This window comes from Aotus nancymaae, unplaced genomic scaffold, assembly GCF_030222135.1.
Source record: "Aotus nancymaae isolate 86718 unplaced genomic scaffold, 86718_ANA_hifiasm-v0.15.2.pri h1tg000008l, whole genome shotgun sequence".
Lineage (NCBI taxonomy): Eukaryota > Metazoa > Chordata > Mammalia > Primates > Aotidae > Aotus > Aotus nancymaae.
Window position 1 is genome coordinate 18,857,295 of NW_026988419.1, and position 19,993 is coordinate 18,877,287.

Sequence of the window (19,993 nt, forward strand, 5' to 3'; positions counted from 1 at the left end):
CCAGGGCAACAGTGCAAGACTCCATCTCAAAAAAAAAAAAAAAAAAAAAAAGTAAATGTGCTTGACCCAAGGCTCAAATTAATTGCCTTTTCTTTCTTCATAAATTACACAGATCTTTATCAAAAAGATTAATTAATAGTAACTTTCACTGTGTCAACAACTTAACAGTCTTCATGAGTATTTAGGTAACAGTAAATTTACTGCCTGACATTTACATTTTTCTTTTTTTTTTTTTTCTTCGTAGAAAGTGATTTATTTAAAGCAGAGGGAGAAAAAGGAGAAGGAGAGAGAAACAGCTAACTCTCACACTGAGTGAGAGAAAGAAAAGCTGCTCTCACACTGAGTGAGAAGGGTTCCCAGAGGGGGAAAACCAGAGAAGGAAAGCTCCTCTCACACTGAGTGAGAGAATCCAGAAAGATGGAATCCAGGAGAGGAAAGACAGCTTCCACACTGAGTGGTAGGGAATTGAGAGAGAGAGATGGAGTTTAGGAGAGGAAAAGCAGCTTCCACACTGTGTGGAAGCGGACCACAGAGGGGAAATCTGGGAGGGGAAAGAGAGCTCCCACTATGTGGGAGGGGATTCCAGAGAGCTGGAAATCCAGGAGAGAGAAAGACGGCTTCCATGAAGGGAGTGGTCATGGGAGGAGACCCAAACTTGGAGTCCCGACATTTACATTTTTCTAAAGTGTGATATTATAATATCATTCATTGCTCTTTCTTATCACTTCTTTCTCTTATTTTTCAAAAATTTAATTAGCATGAAGCTTGCAATCATGGGCACCTGAAGGTAGTGGAATTATTGCTCCAGCATAAGGCGTTGGTGAACACCACTGGGTATCAAAATGACTCACCACTTCATGATGCAGCCAAGAATGGGCACATGGATATAGTCAAACTGTTACTTTCCTGTGGAGCCTCCAGGAATGCTGTGTAAGTAGTTCGACTTCAAAATTATTTTAAAATTTGACTTATATTCTTGAATCAAGGTATGTGATAAAGCAGAGACTTTAATACTCAAGTTGATGACTTCACTTTCACAACTAAAATTAGATGTGATCATCAGATTCTGCATTTATAATCAGCATTCATGCCCTTTTTCTTTATGATACAATTGGTCCTTCATATTCTTGGGTTTCATATTTGAGATTCAGACAACTGCAGATCAAAAATATTTGGGAAATATTAATGACAGATTGGATAAAGAAAATGTGGTACATATACACCATGAAATACTATGCAGCCTCAATAAAGAATGACATCATGTCTTTGGTGGGGACGTGGTTGGAGCTGCAGGCCGTTTTCCTTAGCAAACTAACACAGGAACAGATCACCAACTACCACATGTTCTCACTTATAAATGGGAGCTCAGTGATGAGAATTCATGAATACAAGCAAAGGAGGGAACGACAGACACTGGGGTCTACTTGAGAGGAGGATGGGAGAAAGGGGAGGAGCAGAAAAAATACCTATTACTTACCAGATTCAATACCTGGGTGGTGAAATAATCTGTAAGCACTCCCCCATTACACAAGTTTACCTATATAACCTTCACAACTTAAATAAAAACCTAAAATAAAATAAAAGTTAAAAAAATAAATAGGGAAAAACAATAAAAAATAATAATCTAAGTAAAACAATATAGTATAAATAGTATAAATATTTATACAGCATTTCATACTGTTAGGTATTACAAGTAATCTGAAGATGATTTAAAGTATATGGAAGGATATGTGTAGTTTACAAGTACGTACTATGCCATTTTTTATAAGAGACTTGAGCAGCTGCATACTTTGACATCACAGGGGTCGTGGAACCAATTCCCCATGGATACCAACAGGGATGACTGTGCTGACATCTTTGGAGGAGATTCACTTTCTTAATTCAGAAACAATTGTCAAATTAATTTTGGAAGCTTTCATTTAATGGAAAAAGTCACTTAGTGTTTATATTCTATAGATTGATTTATTCTTTAATAAGTAATTATTGTAGAAATAATTATTTTGTATGCTTCCTAATAGTTTGGAATTATTTTAAATATTTCATTCCCATCTTATTTTTCTGTGTGTGTAATATAACAACAGGTAAAGCATATAAAAATTTAATATTGGGCAAGGGCAGTTGAATTATTTCTTAGATTTTTCACATCATTCACATGCGGTTCTGGGTAAACTTTTTGTGTCAGGACACAGAGATGCATTATTGAATGCCAGCAGGTGGGTTTTAAAATTGCTGTTGTCAAGAGTGTCACAAGTAAATGCTGTATGTAGATTTTGTATCTTTAATCTGTAACTTGGTTCATGTCTCCCTATGTATTATTTTATTCTTTTCAGTTAATTAAGTAGTTGGAACGAAAATCCAGGCATTGCCTCTCTGTGCTCTTGTTGCTTCTATAGGTTTAAAAAGAGCACACAAAAATCAGGCTTTCAATGGTAACAGATGCAAATAAGTTATAAAATGCAGAGCTTCTAGATTGTAATCTTTATTGGTAACCATTTAACATAATTGAAACCAAATTAATAACGCAAGAATGTACCATACCTTGGTGCTGTTAGTTTCAGTAAATGTGTCTAATTTCTTTTCTCTCTCATCACAGGTTATAAGATAATTGGGGCAAATTCAGGGGAGATATATATATTCTTGTGTGTGTATGTATTTGTGTGTGTGTGTGTCTATATACATGGGCCTAACAGAGATAACTATTTCTTTATAAGGACCTAACAAATATGACCCTCCTGTATGTGTAGCAAGCCATTTGGTAAAGCAAATAATTGCCTAGGTCAAGTGAAACTGATTAGTTTTCATTCCAGGGTTCTTAAATCAGCCATGACTACCTTAATGAATGGAGCACTGGTCAGGGCTTTAGGGAATCTAGCTTTTATTTGTGACTCCATTATTGACTTTATAGCTTCAGGCAGGTTAATTTCTGTGCCTTGGTGTCCTCACCTATAAAACATGGGTGATGCCTGCTGCGTTTCTATTTCTTCAGAGCACAGTGAGGATTAATGAGCCAAAACACAGAGCCTGTCTTGTGGTTCGTACATCATGATTCTTCACTGCACTGTCAGGGCTTATTAATATACAAGGAGGGGCATGAGACAGTGAGTGAAGGCACAGGTGCCTTCAGTGTTATTTTAAGTAGGCCTTCCTAGTGAAGTGGCAAATTTAGGTATATCTGTAGCTCAGCACTGTCCAGTAGACCTTTCTGTGGTGATGGAAATGTTTATATCTGTGCTGGACATTGAGTAGCCACTAGCCACCTCTACTGTTGTACACTTGAAAATTAGCTATTGCTACTCAAGAATACCTTTTAAAATATATTTTAATTTAACCACGTGTGCCAGTGACTATTGTGCTGGACAGCTGGTTGATGCAGCTGGATATAGGGTTTATTTCTCACAAAAGAGGTTGGGACCAATATTGGATAAAGGATAGTAGGGCAGATGAAGGTATAGATTTAATCATAGGCTACAACAGTGTGGTAGCTGTTTCTAAAAAATTCTTTTCCAGACTGTTTTTCAGTACTAAGGTCTGCATACTTAAGTATTTTCCTTGTTTTTTGCGTTTTGAAAATTTTGGGGGTCATGGTTCATCTGATAGGCTTTACAAATTTCCTAACTGGTCTCCTCCTTTTCAGGTTACTTTTCTTGAATTGACTTCCCATACCAGCCGGAGTGCCTTCAGAAAAACACAAGTCTGGCCAAATCATTTATTTGCTTAAAACCTTTCCGTGGCTTCTTTTTAATGTTTTTAAAATAAAGGTTAAACCCCCAAATGTGGTTTACAAGACCCTGGATGGTCTGGTGCCACTTTCCTCTCTGATGCCATCTGTCTTTGCACAGCATCTCCTCTTCCCCTTTCCTTCAAGCATTTTTTTCACCAGCTTTTCCGAATTTTTGTTTCCTTAAAATGTGCCAGGCTGTTTTACCTCCTAGTCTTTGTACATGCCTTCGCATTGTCTAGAATATTTGATTCTGGTAACCGGTTTCTCATTTGAATTTCACCTGGGTTATCCTATCCTTTTGGCCACTTTTCCTGATATGGGGCTTCTCTCCATTCATAGGACTTACTGTTTCCTACCTTCTCATGAGGTTGTATGCTCTGTGGGCCAGGGAGCCCGTGTGCCCTCGCTGGCTCTGCCAACTGTCTAATGTAGTCTTTACCCACGTTTGTTTATAGAGTAAAATAGTGTTTGAATTAATGAAGATTATGGTAGACTTTTTCCTCTTTTTTGATACAAGGTCAGATGACATGAAAATGGGAATTGCCTCCTTCTGCCACTACTTTTACAGTGTGACAAGATGTCTAAAACCAAGTTTCCCTTATCTGTGTCTTTTCTGGGGTAATAGAACTGGTTCCTGATAGCTCTTGCCCAGTTGGCATCCATGGCATGTTACTAATGACTGTGGCTACCCAAAGTCATTCCATTAGCCTTAACACTTTTATGCATGCACTCTCTCAATGTTCTAGATACTGTCCTCTAGAATTAAGTAGTAACAGGTAAGAATACATGATATTTATTGCTGTCCTTTCTTCCATTTCTTAAGGAGATCATGGCAACAGGGTCTGGAGCATGGAGACTATGGGATTCTTACTAATCTTCTTTTTCTTCCTGAAGCTTTTATTCCTTATAAACCATTAACATCTCAGATTCTGGAGTCTGAGTTGGCAAACGTGTTTCCTTTTTCTTTCTCTGCTCACTATATCTCTTTTACTCTTGGTGGAACTCATTTTTCAATAACTAGACCTAAACTCTTCCCATCCCTAGAAGAAGGGTAAGAACCAGCAAGGGCAAATGCCATTCTATCTGTTCCTCTTTAGCGTTTGGTACTTTGACTGATGGAAGAAGTAAAGTCCTTTTTACTTATTCTAAATTTCTAAATGGCCTCCTCTAGCTCTGGGACGGACATTTTGTCTGTCTTCTTCATTACCTCGAGGTTGAAGTTTTCTCTTAGATGCCTTCTGTTCCTCTTAAGTTTTCTCATAGTCCCTCCATTACTTCTCACCTAATCATCTCCTCAGTTGTCTGGCTGCTTCTGTTCTAGTAGGAGTGAACAGACTGTTAAAGCACTGATTATAGAATGGCGTGAGGCAAGCCTTTGCAGCAGGGTGCTCACTGTAGTATGAAAATCTTGACTAGGGCTGCAAGTAAGACCAGAGGAAGTCACAAAAGGCTTTCTGGAAGAAGAAGAACTTCGAGTTTTGAAGAAATAGAATGGGAAGATGGGCTTTTCAGAAAGGTAAGATACAGGTGCTAAGGTACTCAAGGCCAGACTGCTGATTCATTCATTCTAGGAACTTCTATTAGTGATATAAGTGGAATAAAAGGGAGGAAGAGGATGAGATAAGAGGCCAGGGCAGGGACTTTAAAAGGCTGTGTGTGCTAAAAAGAGTGCCGATTTTAAGTTGAAAACCTCCTCCTCCACACTGGGCCAGGAACTCCGTTAAGAGGTTTGTCCAGTAATCTGGGAAAGGAGAGATGAGAGTCAAATCAAAGTGGTGATAGGAGTGGTGGGAGCAGGGTGGAATGGAGAATTAGCCACATTTATTAATTTGTTGTTTCAAATGAAGTTTGATTTACTTTTTACAGTTTCGAAAATACCATATTAGAATGTTTTGAAGTTGAGTAAGTACGTAGACTTTAGTAGAATACCAATTAGGATGTTGATTGAAATTCGGTAAGTATGTAGGTTACAGTGGATTAATAAAGTTGGTTTCTATCAAGTGTATTGATAAACTTGACTTAGTGTCATGTTTATTATTATTCTTTATTATCATTATCATTATTATTCTTTAAACAAATACTTTACATCAGTTTACAAGGATTTTATTTAGGAATTTTGCATTTTAAAAGTTAGAGTGATTTGTGATTTTATCTTTCATTTTTTGCCCTTAGATTTTGATATCAAAATTACACTCATAGCTTCTAAAAGGTAATCAGGACCAAGATACATTTCTTCATTTGTTTAAGCATTCTGTTTTTTTTATATATATCTATACATATATATATATATATATATGTATACATAAAAGTAAAGTTTTTAGTATGTTTCGTATGTATGTATGTGTGTATACACATGCATGTAACTATTAATTGAGCTTATTCTGGGTATAGGCTGAGTATCCCTTGCCCAAAATGCTTGGGATCAGAAGTATTTTAGATTTTTTCAGATTTTGGAATATTTGCATGTATGTAATGAAATATTTTGGGGATGGTTCCCAAGACTAAACATGAAATTTGTCTGTATTTCATAAACATTTTATATACATAGCAGCCTGAAGGTAATTTTATAGAATATTTTAAATAATTTGGTGCAATCAAAAAAGGTTTGTAAGTACTGTATTTGGAATTTCCCACTTGTGGTGTCTGTTAGTGTTCAAAAAGTTTCCAACTTTGGAGCATTTCAAATTTCAGGGTTTTGGATTAGCAGTGTTCACCATGTATAATATTTGATTATTTGTTGCTAATAAACTGGATATTCTGTAAATAAATATAATTTGTTATTCTGGTTATATAGGAGAGCTGTTGATTTTAGTAAATTTCTATCCAGCCAACACCTAATTCTAAAGATTTAATTATCATTTATTAACTTCTATTTCTTATTCCATTTGTCAGTGCTTCCAGAATGATATAATAAAATAATGGTGACATTTGGCTTGCTTGTTTTCTTCTTCCTTTTTTAAAGAAGTACTGACTGTAGAGTTATAGTTAATATTAATCTCCATCTTACATATAAAGATTAATGTTCTTTATTGCCCTGTGGAAGCTTTCTTCCCTTTATTACTTTCTAACAAGATTATATTTTATTTTATTGAAAGACTTTCAACTTCTACTGAGATGATCTTATACTTCTTTTTTTTTTTTTAGATAGGATATCACTGTGTTGCCCAAGCTGGTCTTGAACTCTTGGGCTCAAGTGATCCTTCCACCTCAGCCCCCAAAGCTTATGCTTTTTTTGACTATTGATGTCATTAATACATTTTTAAATATTAAATCATGCTTGTATTCCTGGGATAAACTTGACTTGGTGTAGTATGTTATTCTTTAAACAAAACTTTTACATAAATTTGCTAGGGTTTTTAGGAATTTTGCATTTGTGATTATAAGTTAGAGTGATTTGTGATTTTATCTTTCATTTTTTTGCCTCAGATTTTGATGTCAAAATTATATCATAGCGTCTAAAAAGTAACCAGGATGCTTTTTTTTTTTTCATTTTCTTTTTACCTTTTCTGTTCTCTGGAACATGAATAGTATATCTTCTGGAAATATCCTGCCCCCCTGCCAACGTGGCATAACATATATCTATTTTAATAACTCATGTATTATATAATTTTTGGAGATCTCTCCAGTTTTGTTACTGGTATACTAATGTATTAATAATAGAATACATACACTAAAGAGAAAATAGGCTTTTTAAAAATCCCATTAAGTTCTTCATTAAAAAGTCTCTGTGGACTGTAAAAATTTTACCTATTTGGCAGTTTTGTCTGAGCCTGTGATTTTGATTAACTATAATTTTCCTGCTACTGTAAGAATATTTGTTTGTATTAGAAGAGTAAATATTTTTGTAATGTAGCTCTAGGAGAGAGAAGAAAAACTAAGACAAAATCTAGCCTAAGAGTCAGTCTCCGATGTCAATGGGAAAGGGGAAAGCTTGTATAAGAGGGCTTAGTAATCGGGTTTTATCCTGATACGTTCTGGTATTGTTAATAAGTTATCATGGGCCAGGCGAGGCGGCGCATGCCTGTAATCCTAATATTTTGGGATGCTAAGGCAGGCAGATCACTTGAGGTCAGGAGTTCGAGACCAGCCTGGCCAACATTGTGAAACCCCAAGTCTACTAAAAATATAAAAATTAGCTAGGTGTGGTGGTGTGTGCCTGTAATCCCAGCTACTTGGGAGGCTGAGGCACAAGAATCACTTGAACTCGGGAGGCAGAGGTTGCAGTGATCCTAGATCACACCTCTGCACTCCAGCCTGGGGGACAGAGTGAGACTCAGTCTCAAAAAATAATAAGTTATCATGAATGGTGCTAAGTAAGACATGACTTTAAATATTGGAGACTAGGCTTAAGAACTATCTTTTCAGTAGTGATTTATAAAATAAAAAGGTAACTGAGAGCTTTTTTTGTAGCCCAGCAAGTGGGGAGAGTCAACAACTCAGTCATATAAGTTAGGCATTGAATGTATATGGAAGACTAGACATAGGAAAAAGAATAGAGTGTTATCTGCTGCAAAGCCAAGCAAATTTTAAAGCATCCTGTTGAATATTGGTGGAGGGAAATCTTGAAAGCTTATAAGGCAAGGCACAATAGCTAAGAATTAACCATGTTGCAATATGAATTTAAAGTCAATGATACTCTTTGTTTGCCATCTTCACTATTTAAAAATAAATGAGCTTTCATAGTTCACCAGTGAAGTCTCTTAACCCTATTTTTTCCCATGGTGGCTATGTTCTTTTAACTATTAATTTTCATACTACAACGTTTTTGGACCCTAAATCTTTATAATTATGGAGGATTCGAATATAGAGTGGAAAGTCATATATCTACTTTGTTTTGATTTAAGTTGAATATTCTGGCACCTTACTGTTTAATGTGTCTTGCATTTAAATAACAGTATTAATTCATGTAACTCTTTGTTTTTACATTAAAAATTTACCTTTTGTGAGCTAAAAGAATAAGAAAGAAAATCAGTTTTAACCTTAGATCATGAGAAAAAAGTTTATATAGTCTATAATATTTGTTGTCTAGGAATATTTATAACTGTTCAAAACATCATTGGTAATCTCTCTTCCCCACTGCCTTCTGTACATCCCAGTGTGAAGCTAGATCTACAGCTCTAGCTTCAGTTGGTCACACCAGAATCATTTTGAATGTGTGGAGAATAACAGACGCTTTTTGTTTTTTAAATGGATATGTAGGATTTTAGAATGTGGTACTTGATCTGCCACTAACAGAGTTTTCCTTAGAAGAATGTTGAATTCTGAAGTAGAAAATATTATATGGACCATTGGACCTATTAATTGTCCCACTGCCCTAGGTTAATTTCAAAAAATTAATTGCCTACAACAGAGATAATTTATGTTTTATAGCTTTAAAAGCCCATGTTGCTCTTTTGAATTACTCTGCTTTTTCCTGTTCCATAGCAAGCAAAGTGACTTGAAAAATTAAATATGTATGTTTGCAGTTTTGTAGTTGTTCATGGAGGATTTCATTCTTGAACTCTCTTGGTATCCTGTCATGCGTGATAGATTTAGCATCAGTAAAAATGCCTTTTTGCATATGTTTTTGCAGTTTAGATGATCTGTACATTCAAGTACAAGTTTAAATTTGCCCATCTCTTCTTTCTCTTATTAGTGGTGTAATGAATTCAGGACACCATTGTAGGCAGGTGTCTGTCCTACTATTACTGAGGGAAAGGATATGAAAAGATGATACTGCATTCTGAATGCGGCCTTTGGGACAAAACTGAAACATTAAACACCACTGTTTAACCCTTTCATAAGTACTTCCTTTTCCTCATCTTTGGAATCAGAAAGATTCCTAGTTAGGAAAGGATTTTCAGAGTCATGTAGTTCATCCTGTTTAGATCGTATCATATGGGAAAATGAAAATAGAGTGTTGTTAAGAAGATATGGTTCTATACTTTCCCTAAGTAAATAAACATCCAAATTTTCGTGAAAAACATGCATAAATTCTATCATAAAATTGGGGAAAATGAAGATAAGAGGTTAATGTTCCAGACATAACTTATTTTGTTTCCTTGTCTTCATTCTGTATCTATCTTCTAAAAATGCAGATCTAATACAGTAACACCATGGCAGTTATTGAGCTATTACCATATTCTAGGTACTGTTTTAAATGCTTTTGATGTATTCATTTGGTCCTGGCAACAATCCTGTAAAATAGGGTGTGTTATTATCTCCATTTGGTAGATGAGGAAACAGGCACAAGTGGTTTAAGTAATTCATTAAAGTAATACGATTTTTGAGTGGCAGGGCTGAAGTTTAAGAAGCTGTTTGGGGTTTCTTATTGCCCTGAGGAGGAAGGCCAGTACTTTAACACTTCCCATTTGTTATGACTATAGCTTACAGTTCGAGAGCACCTCATATTCCTGTGGTACGTTCCCTCTCCCTTTCTCTCACTTTACCTTTCTTTCACTCTCCCTCCCCTGCCTTTTTTTGTTGTCTTTTGTTTTAATGGTAGTTCTAAAAAGTTCTAAGTGCTATCTCACTTAAAGTCCTTCACACATTTTTCTCTCTGCTAGGATAGTCTTACTCTGTTAATGTACCCACTTCTCTTCCTCACCCTTTCAGGTCTGGGAAAGTTTACCAGACTGCAAAACCTTTTCTGTGTGCTTCTCTGATTTCCTCCCCTGAGCTCTGTGAGGACAGAAACTGCCTTTTATCTCATTATTTCTTTAGTGCCAAAAGTTGTTGGCACTTTTTTTTTTAAAGTACTTGTTGAATGATGAATATTTTCCAAACTGATTATAAAACAGTGTTTGTGACTTTTCCCCTACATGTTTTTACAAATATACTCATTCCATGTGTGTTAAATAAATAAATGATTATTGCTACTTCTTATATATGCATTATGTATATCATGCATTTTGTTTATTAGTACATAAATCCATTTTTACATAGAATCTACTGTCAACATCAGTAGCAAATCATCCAATATTTTATACTACATTCTAGATAACAAGAAGCAATGACACATAAACCCCGGATTGTCTGTTCAATAGTTTAAAATTTAAAATCTCCAGTTACATCTTTAAATATTTTATATGAAGTATATTTTCCACATTATGATTTAAAATCATGGGTAAAGGAATAGTGCAAAAATACATTAGAGGAAGAAAAACTGGTAAAAATTTGCCAGTGTACTGTGCTGTCAAGGAACAGAAAAAAATTAATGACCTTGTAATTTTTAGAATTCAGTATATGTATTAGTCTGTTCTTATACTGCTATGAAGAAATACCTGAGACTGGGTAATTTATAAGGAAAAGAGGTTTAACTGGCTCATGGTTCCCCAGGTTGTACAGGAAGAGCCTCAGGAAACTTAGTCATGGTGGAAGGTGAAGGGGAAGCAGATACGTCTTACATGGCCGGGGCAGGAGGAAGAGGTGGGGAGGTGCTACACCCCTTTTATTTATTTATAATTTTTTTATTTCCATAGGTTTTTGGGGAACAAGTGGTATTTGGTTACATCAGTAAGTTTTTTAGTGGTGATTTGTGAGATTTTGGTGTACCCATCACCCGAGCAGTATACACTGAACTCAATTTGTAGTCTTTTATCCTTCATCACCTTCCCACCTTTTCCCCGAGTCCCCCAAGTCTGTTGTGTCATTCTTATGCCTTTGCATCCTCATAGCTTAGTTCCCACTTATGAGTGAGAACACAGAATGTTCGATTTTCCTTACTGAGTTACTTCACTTAGAATAATAATCTCCAGTCCCATCCAGGTTGCTGCAAATGCCATTAATTCATTCCTTTTTATGGCTGAGTAGTATTCCATTGTATAAATACACCACAGTTTCTTTATCCACTCGTTGATTGATGGGCATTTGGGTTGGTTCCACATTTTTGCAATTTCAAATTGTGCTGCTATAAACGTGTGTGTGCAAGTATCTTTTTCGTATCATGACTTCTTTTCCTCAGTAGTGTGATTGCTGGATCAAATCGTACTTCTGCTTTTAGTTCTTTAAGGAATCTCCATGTTTTCCTTAGTGGTTGTACTAGTTTACATTTCCACCAGCAGTGTAGAAGTGTTCCCGGTTTACCACATCCATGCCAACATCTGTTATTTTTTGATTGCTTAATTATGGCCATTCTTGCAGGAGTAAGGTGGTATCCATTGTGGTTTTGATTTGCATTTCCCTGGTTATTAGTACTACACCCTTTTAAACAACCAGATCTGTTGAGAACTCAATCACTGTCACAAGAACAGCAAGGGAGAAATCCATCCCCATGATCCAGTCACTTCCCTCCAGGCCCCTCCTCCAGCATTGGAAATTATAATTTGACATGAGATTTGGGTGGGGACACAAATTGAAACCATGTCAGTATAGGTAAAATATATTATCTACATATGATCATTTGCATTTCACTGAATTTGAGACTCTCTTTGATAGCGCATTAAAATAATTGACTGTCAAAAGTGGTACATGTAAAAAGATATTAATATACTGTCATGTACTAGATGTAAATTCAGCAGTTAGGATCTTGACATTTTCATATGCTCCAAAATAGTTTTAATTACTTTGGTGTTGTGTTGATCCATATCATTTATGTAGTAGATACATGTGCCTTTCCATTTTCACAGTGACATACACTGTTTGTTTCTAACGTTCATTGTTTTATGCCTGATTCTTTCATTAGTTTTTCATACTGTGTTTGGTTTCTACACATGAGCACACAGTGCTTAGAAGGTTTGATAGAAGGCTTTCTTCTGTCAGTTCCATACATTTCAATAATCATATTGCTTATTCCCTGCATGGGCCCTTAACATTTAACCACCATATTCCAGTTTCTTGTCCTAGGCTCAAGGCCGTTTAAATCCATCTTCTACGTCACCTCATTACTTGTTTGGGTTTACGATACCTGTTTGTTGAATGAGTGTTTATCCTCAGTAGGATTATAGGCAAGGACAATGTTTTCTAAGTCTTACACATCCCTCCAAAACACCTAGTTTGAGTGGTAAGGCTTTAGGTTAAATCATGCTAGAAAAGAGATAATTTCCTGTATTTAAGTATAATTAGAAAAAGCCTGTATTTATAAGCTTCCCTGGTAACTCATTCTAATAAATAGCAAGTCAAGTTGTTGATGTCTGTTTTGAGTCCATGATGTAGTAAATCTAAAACAGTCTTCTTCCTTTGTATGGTGATGAAGAATAATGTATTTATCACTGCCTTCTTTTAGTAATAACTCATATTAATAGTTCCTGATATATGTTGTAACATGTAACTTTTCCTCTATGTAGTACCTATTTGTTTTACAAAGGGAATGAAATACACCTCGGTGCATTTTAAATTGATTTTTCACACTAATTCTCTAAAGCTTGAGTCTGTTCAAATGTATCAGTGAGAAGAAAGCACACATTATTGTGCCCAAATAATAAGAAATCTTACGCATGCCCCATCTTCTCTTGCTATGGTCTTTGAAGTTCCCACCTGTAAACTTATGTCTGCTTCCAAATTTCAATGGTTCATGACAAAGCAGAAGCAACATGACTGGATTTAATAGGCTCTATCTCCCATGATGCAGGACTGAGGTTAACTGATCATCTTTCCATCTGTAGCACTTGTAATGTGCCATTCAGTTCATTAGCATTACAGGAGGGCTAAGAGTTTAGTGGATTGTGTGTGAGCAGAAGCCATCCATAATCCAAGCAGAGAAACCACGTTTTAAGACCATGTGAGATAGTAAGCTTTGTATAGTAAGGATCCTAAATGTAAATTGGAACCCAGGTAGTCACTTTATAAAATCATCTTACTGGCTTAGACCATGTGTTATTGGTTGATTTTTGGTTTAAATTCCTCCCTAGCTGATGGTGGTACTTTGAGAAGCACTATAACAGTTTTTCATGTTGTCATAGTGGACTTTTATTCATATATGTGTAAAATAACTATGCTAATGTGATTCAGTTGCTGTACATTAAAGTGCACTTGATTAGGCTCTTATATTTTATTTTGTTGAGGTGTAAGATCTATGTTTGTCTCTGTTAAAAGTCCTGTGTATGCATTGAAATTTTTTTCCTCATTTATTCTTTTCATCAAAACAGTGTCTCTTGCTCATGCTGGAGTGCGGTGGTGCAATCATGACTACGAAGTTTTTTTTTTTTTTTTGATGGCGTATAATGTGAAGTAATATTTTTGTTATGTTTATTCATTTTTGTACTTGGTTTAAGACCTAGACTATTGGTTCTTCAACTCTCTGATTTCTATTTTTTGATTGTCATATGCATAACATGTATGTGTGTGAGGAGATTGAGTAGTTGGTGTATGAGCGTAATAATTTAGAGAATGAATTAGGAAGTACGAAGAGTAGTAGATGAGTTTCTTTTAAAACACCCTGAGATTGTCTGCTGTAAATGTAAACAGTGACGTGTGTCATTTTGTTTTAAATTACAAAGCTGAAGTGCAGTCGACTGTGCTATATCTTGGCTGGAGAAAGACTGTTGCCAGGGGAAGTTGTTGACTTGCACATAAAGGGGAGTCAGAATACAGACCTGTCAGTGTTTACCAGGACTGTCCAAAGAAGAAATAGCAACTGGACCTGATAGTCATGAATTGCAGTCATTAGAGAAACATTTGCTGTGGTTCATTTCTTATTCTAATTCATGAGCTTCCTTTTCCCACTCTGCCATCAAAACAGCTTTCACCAAGGTCATTAATGACCTTGTGTGTGAACTCAGTAGATCTTGTATCCCTCATCTACGTGACCTCTATGCAGCATCAAACAAAATTGGCATTTTATGCCTCCCACTTTCCCTAATGTTTCTCTCTGTTTCCTTCCAGATCTTTTTCTATACATTTGATACAATTTGCAGAATTGATATTATACCATGTTTATAATTTTATATCCCATTTACCACATTGCATTTTCACATGAACTTCAATGACCATTATATGAATATAGCATAATCTTTAGAAAACCATAAAAGACTATAAAAGAATTACTCATTTTGAAAACTTACTGCCATAGAATAGTGTATTTAAATCACATTTCGAAACCATATATAAGGGAACAGAATAGTAGACAGAAGTTCTATAGTTCTTTTTTTTTTTTTTTTTTTTTTTGCAATTTTTTAAGTTTATTTGATGTATTTGACGACGATCAAGCGATTAGTTCTCATCCACATTGACTGTCTGTAGATTTTTGAAAGTGGTAACAGGTACATAGGTAACCAAAGTATTTGAAAGTGGTAACAGGTACATAGGTAACCAAAGTATAGAGCTTATTTGGTGAATCTTCATCCTCATTACGTTTTCTGGACAACCGCACACGGATTCGGTATGGGACATTCCTTATTCCTTTGGCCCAGACAGCTTTGTTGAGCCTGGTATCAATGCGCACATCTGGAGTTCCCATCTCCTTCATAGCAAATTTCCGAATCTCTTTGAGTGCCCGAGGGGCACGCTTCTTGAAGCCCACTCCATGGATGCACTTGTGAATGTTGATGGTGTATTCTCGGGTCACCACCTCGTTGATGGCAGAACGGCCCTTTTTCTTCTCACCACCCTTCTTTGTGGGAGCCATTCACTCTGTCGGTTCCGAGGTGGAAAGGAACAGAAGTTTTATAGTTCTAACAAGCTACTTAAAATTGAAAAATTAAGGCTGAGCAATATTTAATTTCAGTGAAATTGAGCAAGGAGAATATGACCTTAGTTAAACCATTGGAACCTCTTTTTCTCTCTTTGTTTTCTTATCTTTAAAATAACGGGATCAAACTGATCTCTAAAATCTCTTTCATTGTAACATTCTGTGACTTGTGAATTAGTACATGCTAGAAGTTTGTATCTCTCTGGTCCATAATAGTTTGTTCTGCGATGGTTGTGATTATTATAGGTTATTGTATGCATACATGTTTAAATTAATTTTTAAAGTACCCTGTTAACTATATTATTAAACTGCTATATGGGATAATTTTCCTTCTAGTAGAACCAAATCCCTGTCCTGTGAATTTATCTCATTTTGTATTGATTTATATAGACTGTAGGGCCTATAATAGCTATAGTAAATGATTTTTATTGACATTTAAAAGGCTGTCACTCATAGTGATTAGTAATTATGAAGCCATATTTTAATATAAGAATACAGAATATAGTTGTGAAAAATTCATAATACTATATTCAGTAAAAACAATCCCTATAATCTGATGTCAGAATGAAATTTTGCAACATTTCTCCTTTGAGTTCAGCAGCTTTTGATTCTAGATTCTTCTGCCTAATGTGAGTTCTGAGTAATTTATTTTAGTTAAAGTTGTTTACTATTAAGAATGTTGAAAAATTGTTCTACTGGTGCATTCATGTAGTTAAGAATCAAGTCACACATTTGACTTACTTAAACACATCTGCACTTATTTTACCAGTAACATATTTGGTCTGCGGCCTGTGGATTATACAGACGATGAAGATATGAAGTCACTATTGCTGCTACCAGAAAAGAATGAATCATCCTCAACCAGCCATTGCTCAGTAGTAAGTATGGATTTAGCTTTGGAACATTTATATATTTAATTAAAATTGGTTATAAAAGGAACATAATAGAAAAATTTCCACTTGGCAAATTGCTTACATTCACAAACAGTTATTGAGCACTTCCTGAGTATTAGCTACTGTGGATTCAAAGACAATCAGAGTGTGACCATCTAGAAATACTTATTGAGCCCTCTGTATTTTAGGCAGCAATCATAAAACAATGAATATGACTGATAGAACTCTTATTCTCAGGGAAGAGCTTACCATCTGGTGAGAGGTAGGAAAGAGACAAAATGTAAATATGTGGACTAATATAAATAAAATAATTTCAGGAACTTAGATGTGATTGCTTTCAAGATTTGTAGAGTGTCATTGGATGGAGGTTGTGGGCTTCTGCAAGGCCATTGCTTTAACAAGGGTCACGGAGGAGGAGCCTTAAAGCACTGATTTGAATTGAAACCTGAATGTTGAAGTGAGGAGGTTGCCAGGTGACTCTCTGGAGGACACAAATGTATAGGCCCTGCAGTGAATGAGGCTGATATGTTGGAAGGTTAGAAAGAAGTTTGTTATTGCTGGAGACTGATGAGCATCTAAACAGGACTTTAGGATGGATTACATATGAAGTGTGGGACAAGAGTGGAATTAGTATGACCTTAGCAATGGAGTAGATGGTAATGCCATTTGTTGCCATGGAGGAGGAAATCAATAGTTCTGTGTGCCGATTTGATGTCTGTAAAACATCAAATGGAGATGTCAAAGAGATCATTGGATATAAGAGTCTGGAGCTTAGGAGAGAGGTACAAGCTAGAGATAAAGTGGAAAGAATGCCTGTTTCTTAGAAACCCATAGCTAAGCAGGGATTTCAGATGTAAAAACTTTTACTGTACATTGTAAGAAATTTGTAAAATCAGGTATAAAAATATACAGTAGAATCAGCATAAGTAGAAATTACAGGAGAGGTCTGGAAAAATTTCACAGAAAGGCCAGGTATGGTGGCTCACACCTTTAATCTCAGCACTTTGGAAGGCTGTTGCAGGCAATCATTTGAGGTCAGGAGTTCGAGACCTGCCTGGCCAAAATGGTGAAACCCCATCTCTACGAAAAATAAAAAACTTAACCCGAACATGGTGGCATGCGCCTGTAGTCCCAGCTGCTAGGGAGACTGAGGCATGAGAATTGCTTGAACCCAGGAAATGAAGGTTGCAGTGAGCCGAGATCGTGCCACTGCACTCCATCCTGGGTGGCAAAGCAAAACTGTCTCAAAAAATAAAGACAGACAGAATTTCATAGAAAAGGTATCTTAAGTCTTTCAGGGTAAACACTTTAGCAAAGTATCTAATAGAATGCTCTTGGCTGCCAATAACAAAAAACCTTTTCTCAAATGCTTGAAGATAATTTATTACCTTATATAGAATTAATCCAAATGCAGAATAGCTCTGCATTTGTTTAATTTAGCACTTAGTGGTTGCAGCAAGGAACCAAATTCTTTGTATCTCTTTACTTGCCATCCTCAGTTTGGTGGATTTGTCCTCACTAAGAAACTTTCTTTAGTGGTTATAAGATGATGATTGCCACAATTCTAGATATAACAGTGGCCAACTGAAAAAGAGACACTAAAGTCTTTCGCAGAAGTCTTGCCATGGACTTCCCCTGTGTCTTAGTGGTCAGCTGGTCTGAAATTGGTTTTGACATACCCTGGGGCTGGAGATAGGGTCAGTCTTTGAAAGGGGGGCTGCCTGAACAAAACTGGCCTTCTGTTAGTGTGGAGGAAGTGAGCAGTCGATTTTGAGTGGACAGCCAACATTCCCCACTGCAATCAGGTGTACAAAGTGAGAATGGCAGCCCAAATATAAGGAACAGCTGCTCAGAGACAAGAAGGCATAAAGGACCTAAGGAATTTGAGAAACTATAGTGTTTACTGTACAGGAGCATGTAGTGTGTTAAAGAGGGAGTCAGGGCCAGGTTGGGACCAGATTGTGAAAGGCCTTAAATTCTCTGATACAAGTTTAGACTTAATAGAACACCTTCAGTGTGTTTTAGACTGAAATAGGACTGTCTGCAGGATAGCTGGAAGTAAGAAGAAACTGAAGGCTGATTGGGTGGAAGGCTCTAGTAGCGGAGTCCAGGTTTGAAATGCTGAGGACTGGAATTATAGATGTTAGTTACGTGGGGATGGAGAGAAGAAGAGGGGTTTTCAAGAGAGTTGTTAGATTCACCATATCACAGTACTGCTCAATGGAGGAAAATAACAGAAAGGGATGAGCTGAAGTCAATGATCATTCATAAGAGTAGTGGTAGATACCATTGTTTAAGATAAGGAGGTAGCCTAAGGTAGCTACAATTTGATACTCTCATAGATGCTTTCATGGGCTAGCTACTTGTGTATCTTGAAAACCCCATGTATTCTGCTTTAGACTTCAACCTTGTAAATGTATTCCAAACTATAGTTTTGGTAATGAATTGGAAGAGAAGCTAGAAATCAGCAGTTTAATTTCCTTACTTTACAAATGAGAAAATTTGTAAAAATAAGAGGCTATGTTTCCCCAGGGTTAACAAGCCATTAAAAATAAAAGGTTGTTTTTTTCTTTATTAAAGGACCAGTTAGAACTCACATTTCTTAAACCTTAAGTCAATATTCAACTCAGTCCCACCATACTCAGCAACTATATATAAATTGTTTTCTGCATTCACATTGTGTTGCTTTCCCCTTTCAACTAGAATTAAATGGTGTGAGGACAGGGACTTGCTCTTTTGTTTTCTGTAGTAGCCCTAGCATTGAGAACAGTGTTTGGCATATACTGAGTGTGCAGTAAGTGTGTTCTGAATACATGTATAAGCATTAGAGTGTTCTTGATGATACAGTCTTGCCTCTAAAACAAGCACAAGTGCTTGGTAGCTTAGTCTGGAATCCTTTAAATCAGTGACGTCCAATGAACTGCTTTAGGGAGCATCATACAGAAGGGAATAGGTTTGAATTTCTCTACTTCCTCTTTAGAATTTTTGTGTTTCAAGTAAAATGTAGCAGCTATTGGAAAACTGCGTTGGAAAGCAACCTCTAATCTTCTAAAAATTTAAAAAGCTCCTTGTCATTCATTTTAGACTTCTCTGCTCATGATTCATTCTGAGCAGCATGTTTATCTTTTTAACTTTTTTCTAAATTTTTTAACCCCATTTTTGATGAACTTATTAGTAAAAACTAATGATTTTATCTAAGAAAAAGTACTCTATTTAATCTTTGAATTTATTGAATGCTAATGAACATAGTATCTAATCTCTGTAAAATCAGAGTATTAAACCTTTGGGGTGTGTTTTGCACCTCTTTTGAGCCTTATGTGTGTGAGACCTATGCTTATTCAAGTGGAATCCCCAGCCCCCATGCCACACCAACCCAAATCAGACATGTGGATTTGGCAGCTGTTTGCTTTATGTTTTATCATAGCATTCTTTAACTATGAGAAATTAGTGCCCATTTCTATTTGTATACAACTTTTAAAAAGTATGATAGGAAAATACTTGACCCACTTTGGTGTTTTCCTTGGGTTGATATAGTATCATATGCTATATTTAGAAATGATATCTTTTTCACTCTCAGGTTTTGTGCAGAGAACTAATTTAGCTGAAGTGGAGTTATATACATTGAGAAGTAATGTGTTCTATTTAGAGCTATTTTATGGTATTTGTGAAGAATTTTTAAAATACTGTAGTGTTTTTAAATATTAAAGAGTAATTGAACAATCCATAAAATACACTGAACTATTTATTTTCATGTGAGGAGTGTTTATAGCATTT

General features: G+C 35.9%; 2 protein-coding genes across 3 annotated transcripts in view; one reads left to right on the forward strand and one right to left on the reverse strand.

Annotated features, from left to right (window-relative positions):
• Positions 1-19,993, forward strand: part of BARD1 (BRCA1 associated RING domain 1) — an 83,640-nt gene that overhangs the window by 42,089 nt on the left and 21,558 nt on the right. For both annotated transcript variants that reach the window (XM_064373026.1, XM_064373025.1), the window contains 2 exons: positions 758-930; positions 16,096-16,204. In XM_064373026.1, coding sequence (XP_064229096.1) covers positions 758-930; positions 16,096-16,204 — 282 coding nt within the window. The remainder of the gene's footprint in view (positions 1-757; positions 931-16,095; positions 16,205-19,993) is intronic.
• Positions 14,791-15,274, reverse strand: LOC105712909 (large ribosomal subunit protein eL31-like). The gene is made up of 2 exons (XM_064372814.1): positions 14,936-15,274; positions 14,791-14,898 (listed from the first exon to the last, which is right to left on the reverse strand). Exons 1-2 carry the CDS (start codon positions 15,261-15,263, stop codon positions 14,849-14,851), a joined length of 378 nt encoding a protein of 125 aa, XP_064228884.1. The 5' UTR covers positions 15,264-15,274; the 3' UTR covers positions 14,791-14,848.

What these genes read in the sequence shown, in the direction of transcription:
- LOC105712909 (XM_064372814.1), bottom strand. Translation starts at nt 15,263, where the DNA reads ATGGCTCCCACAAAGAAGGGTGGTGAGAAGAAAAAGGGCCGTTCTGCC. An exon ending in TACTTTGGTTACCTATGTAC is followed by an intron (nt 14,899 to 14,935) that starts CTGTTACCACTT and finishes TTACCTATGTAC; the next exon opens with CTGTTACCACTTTCAAAAAT.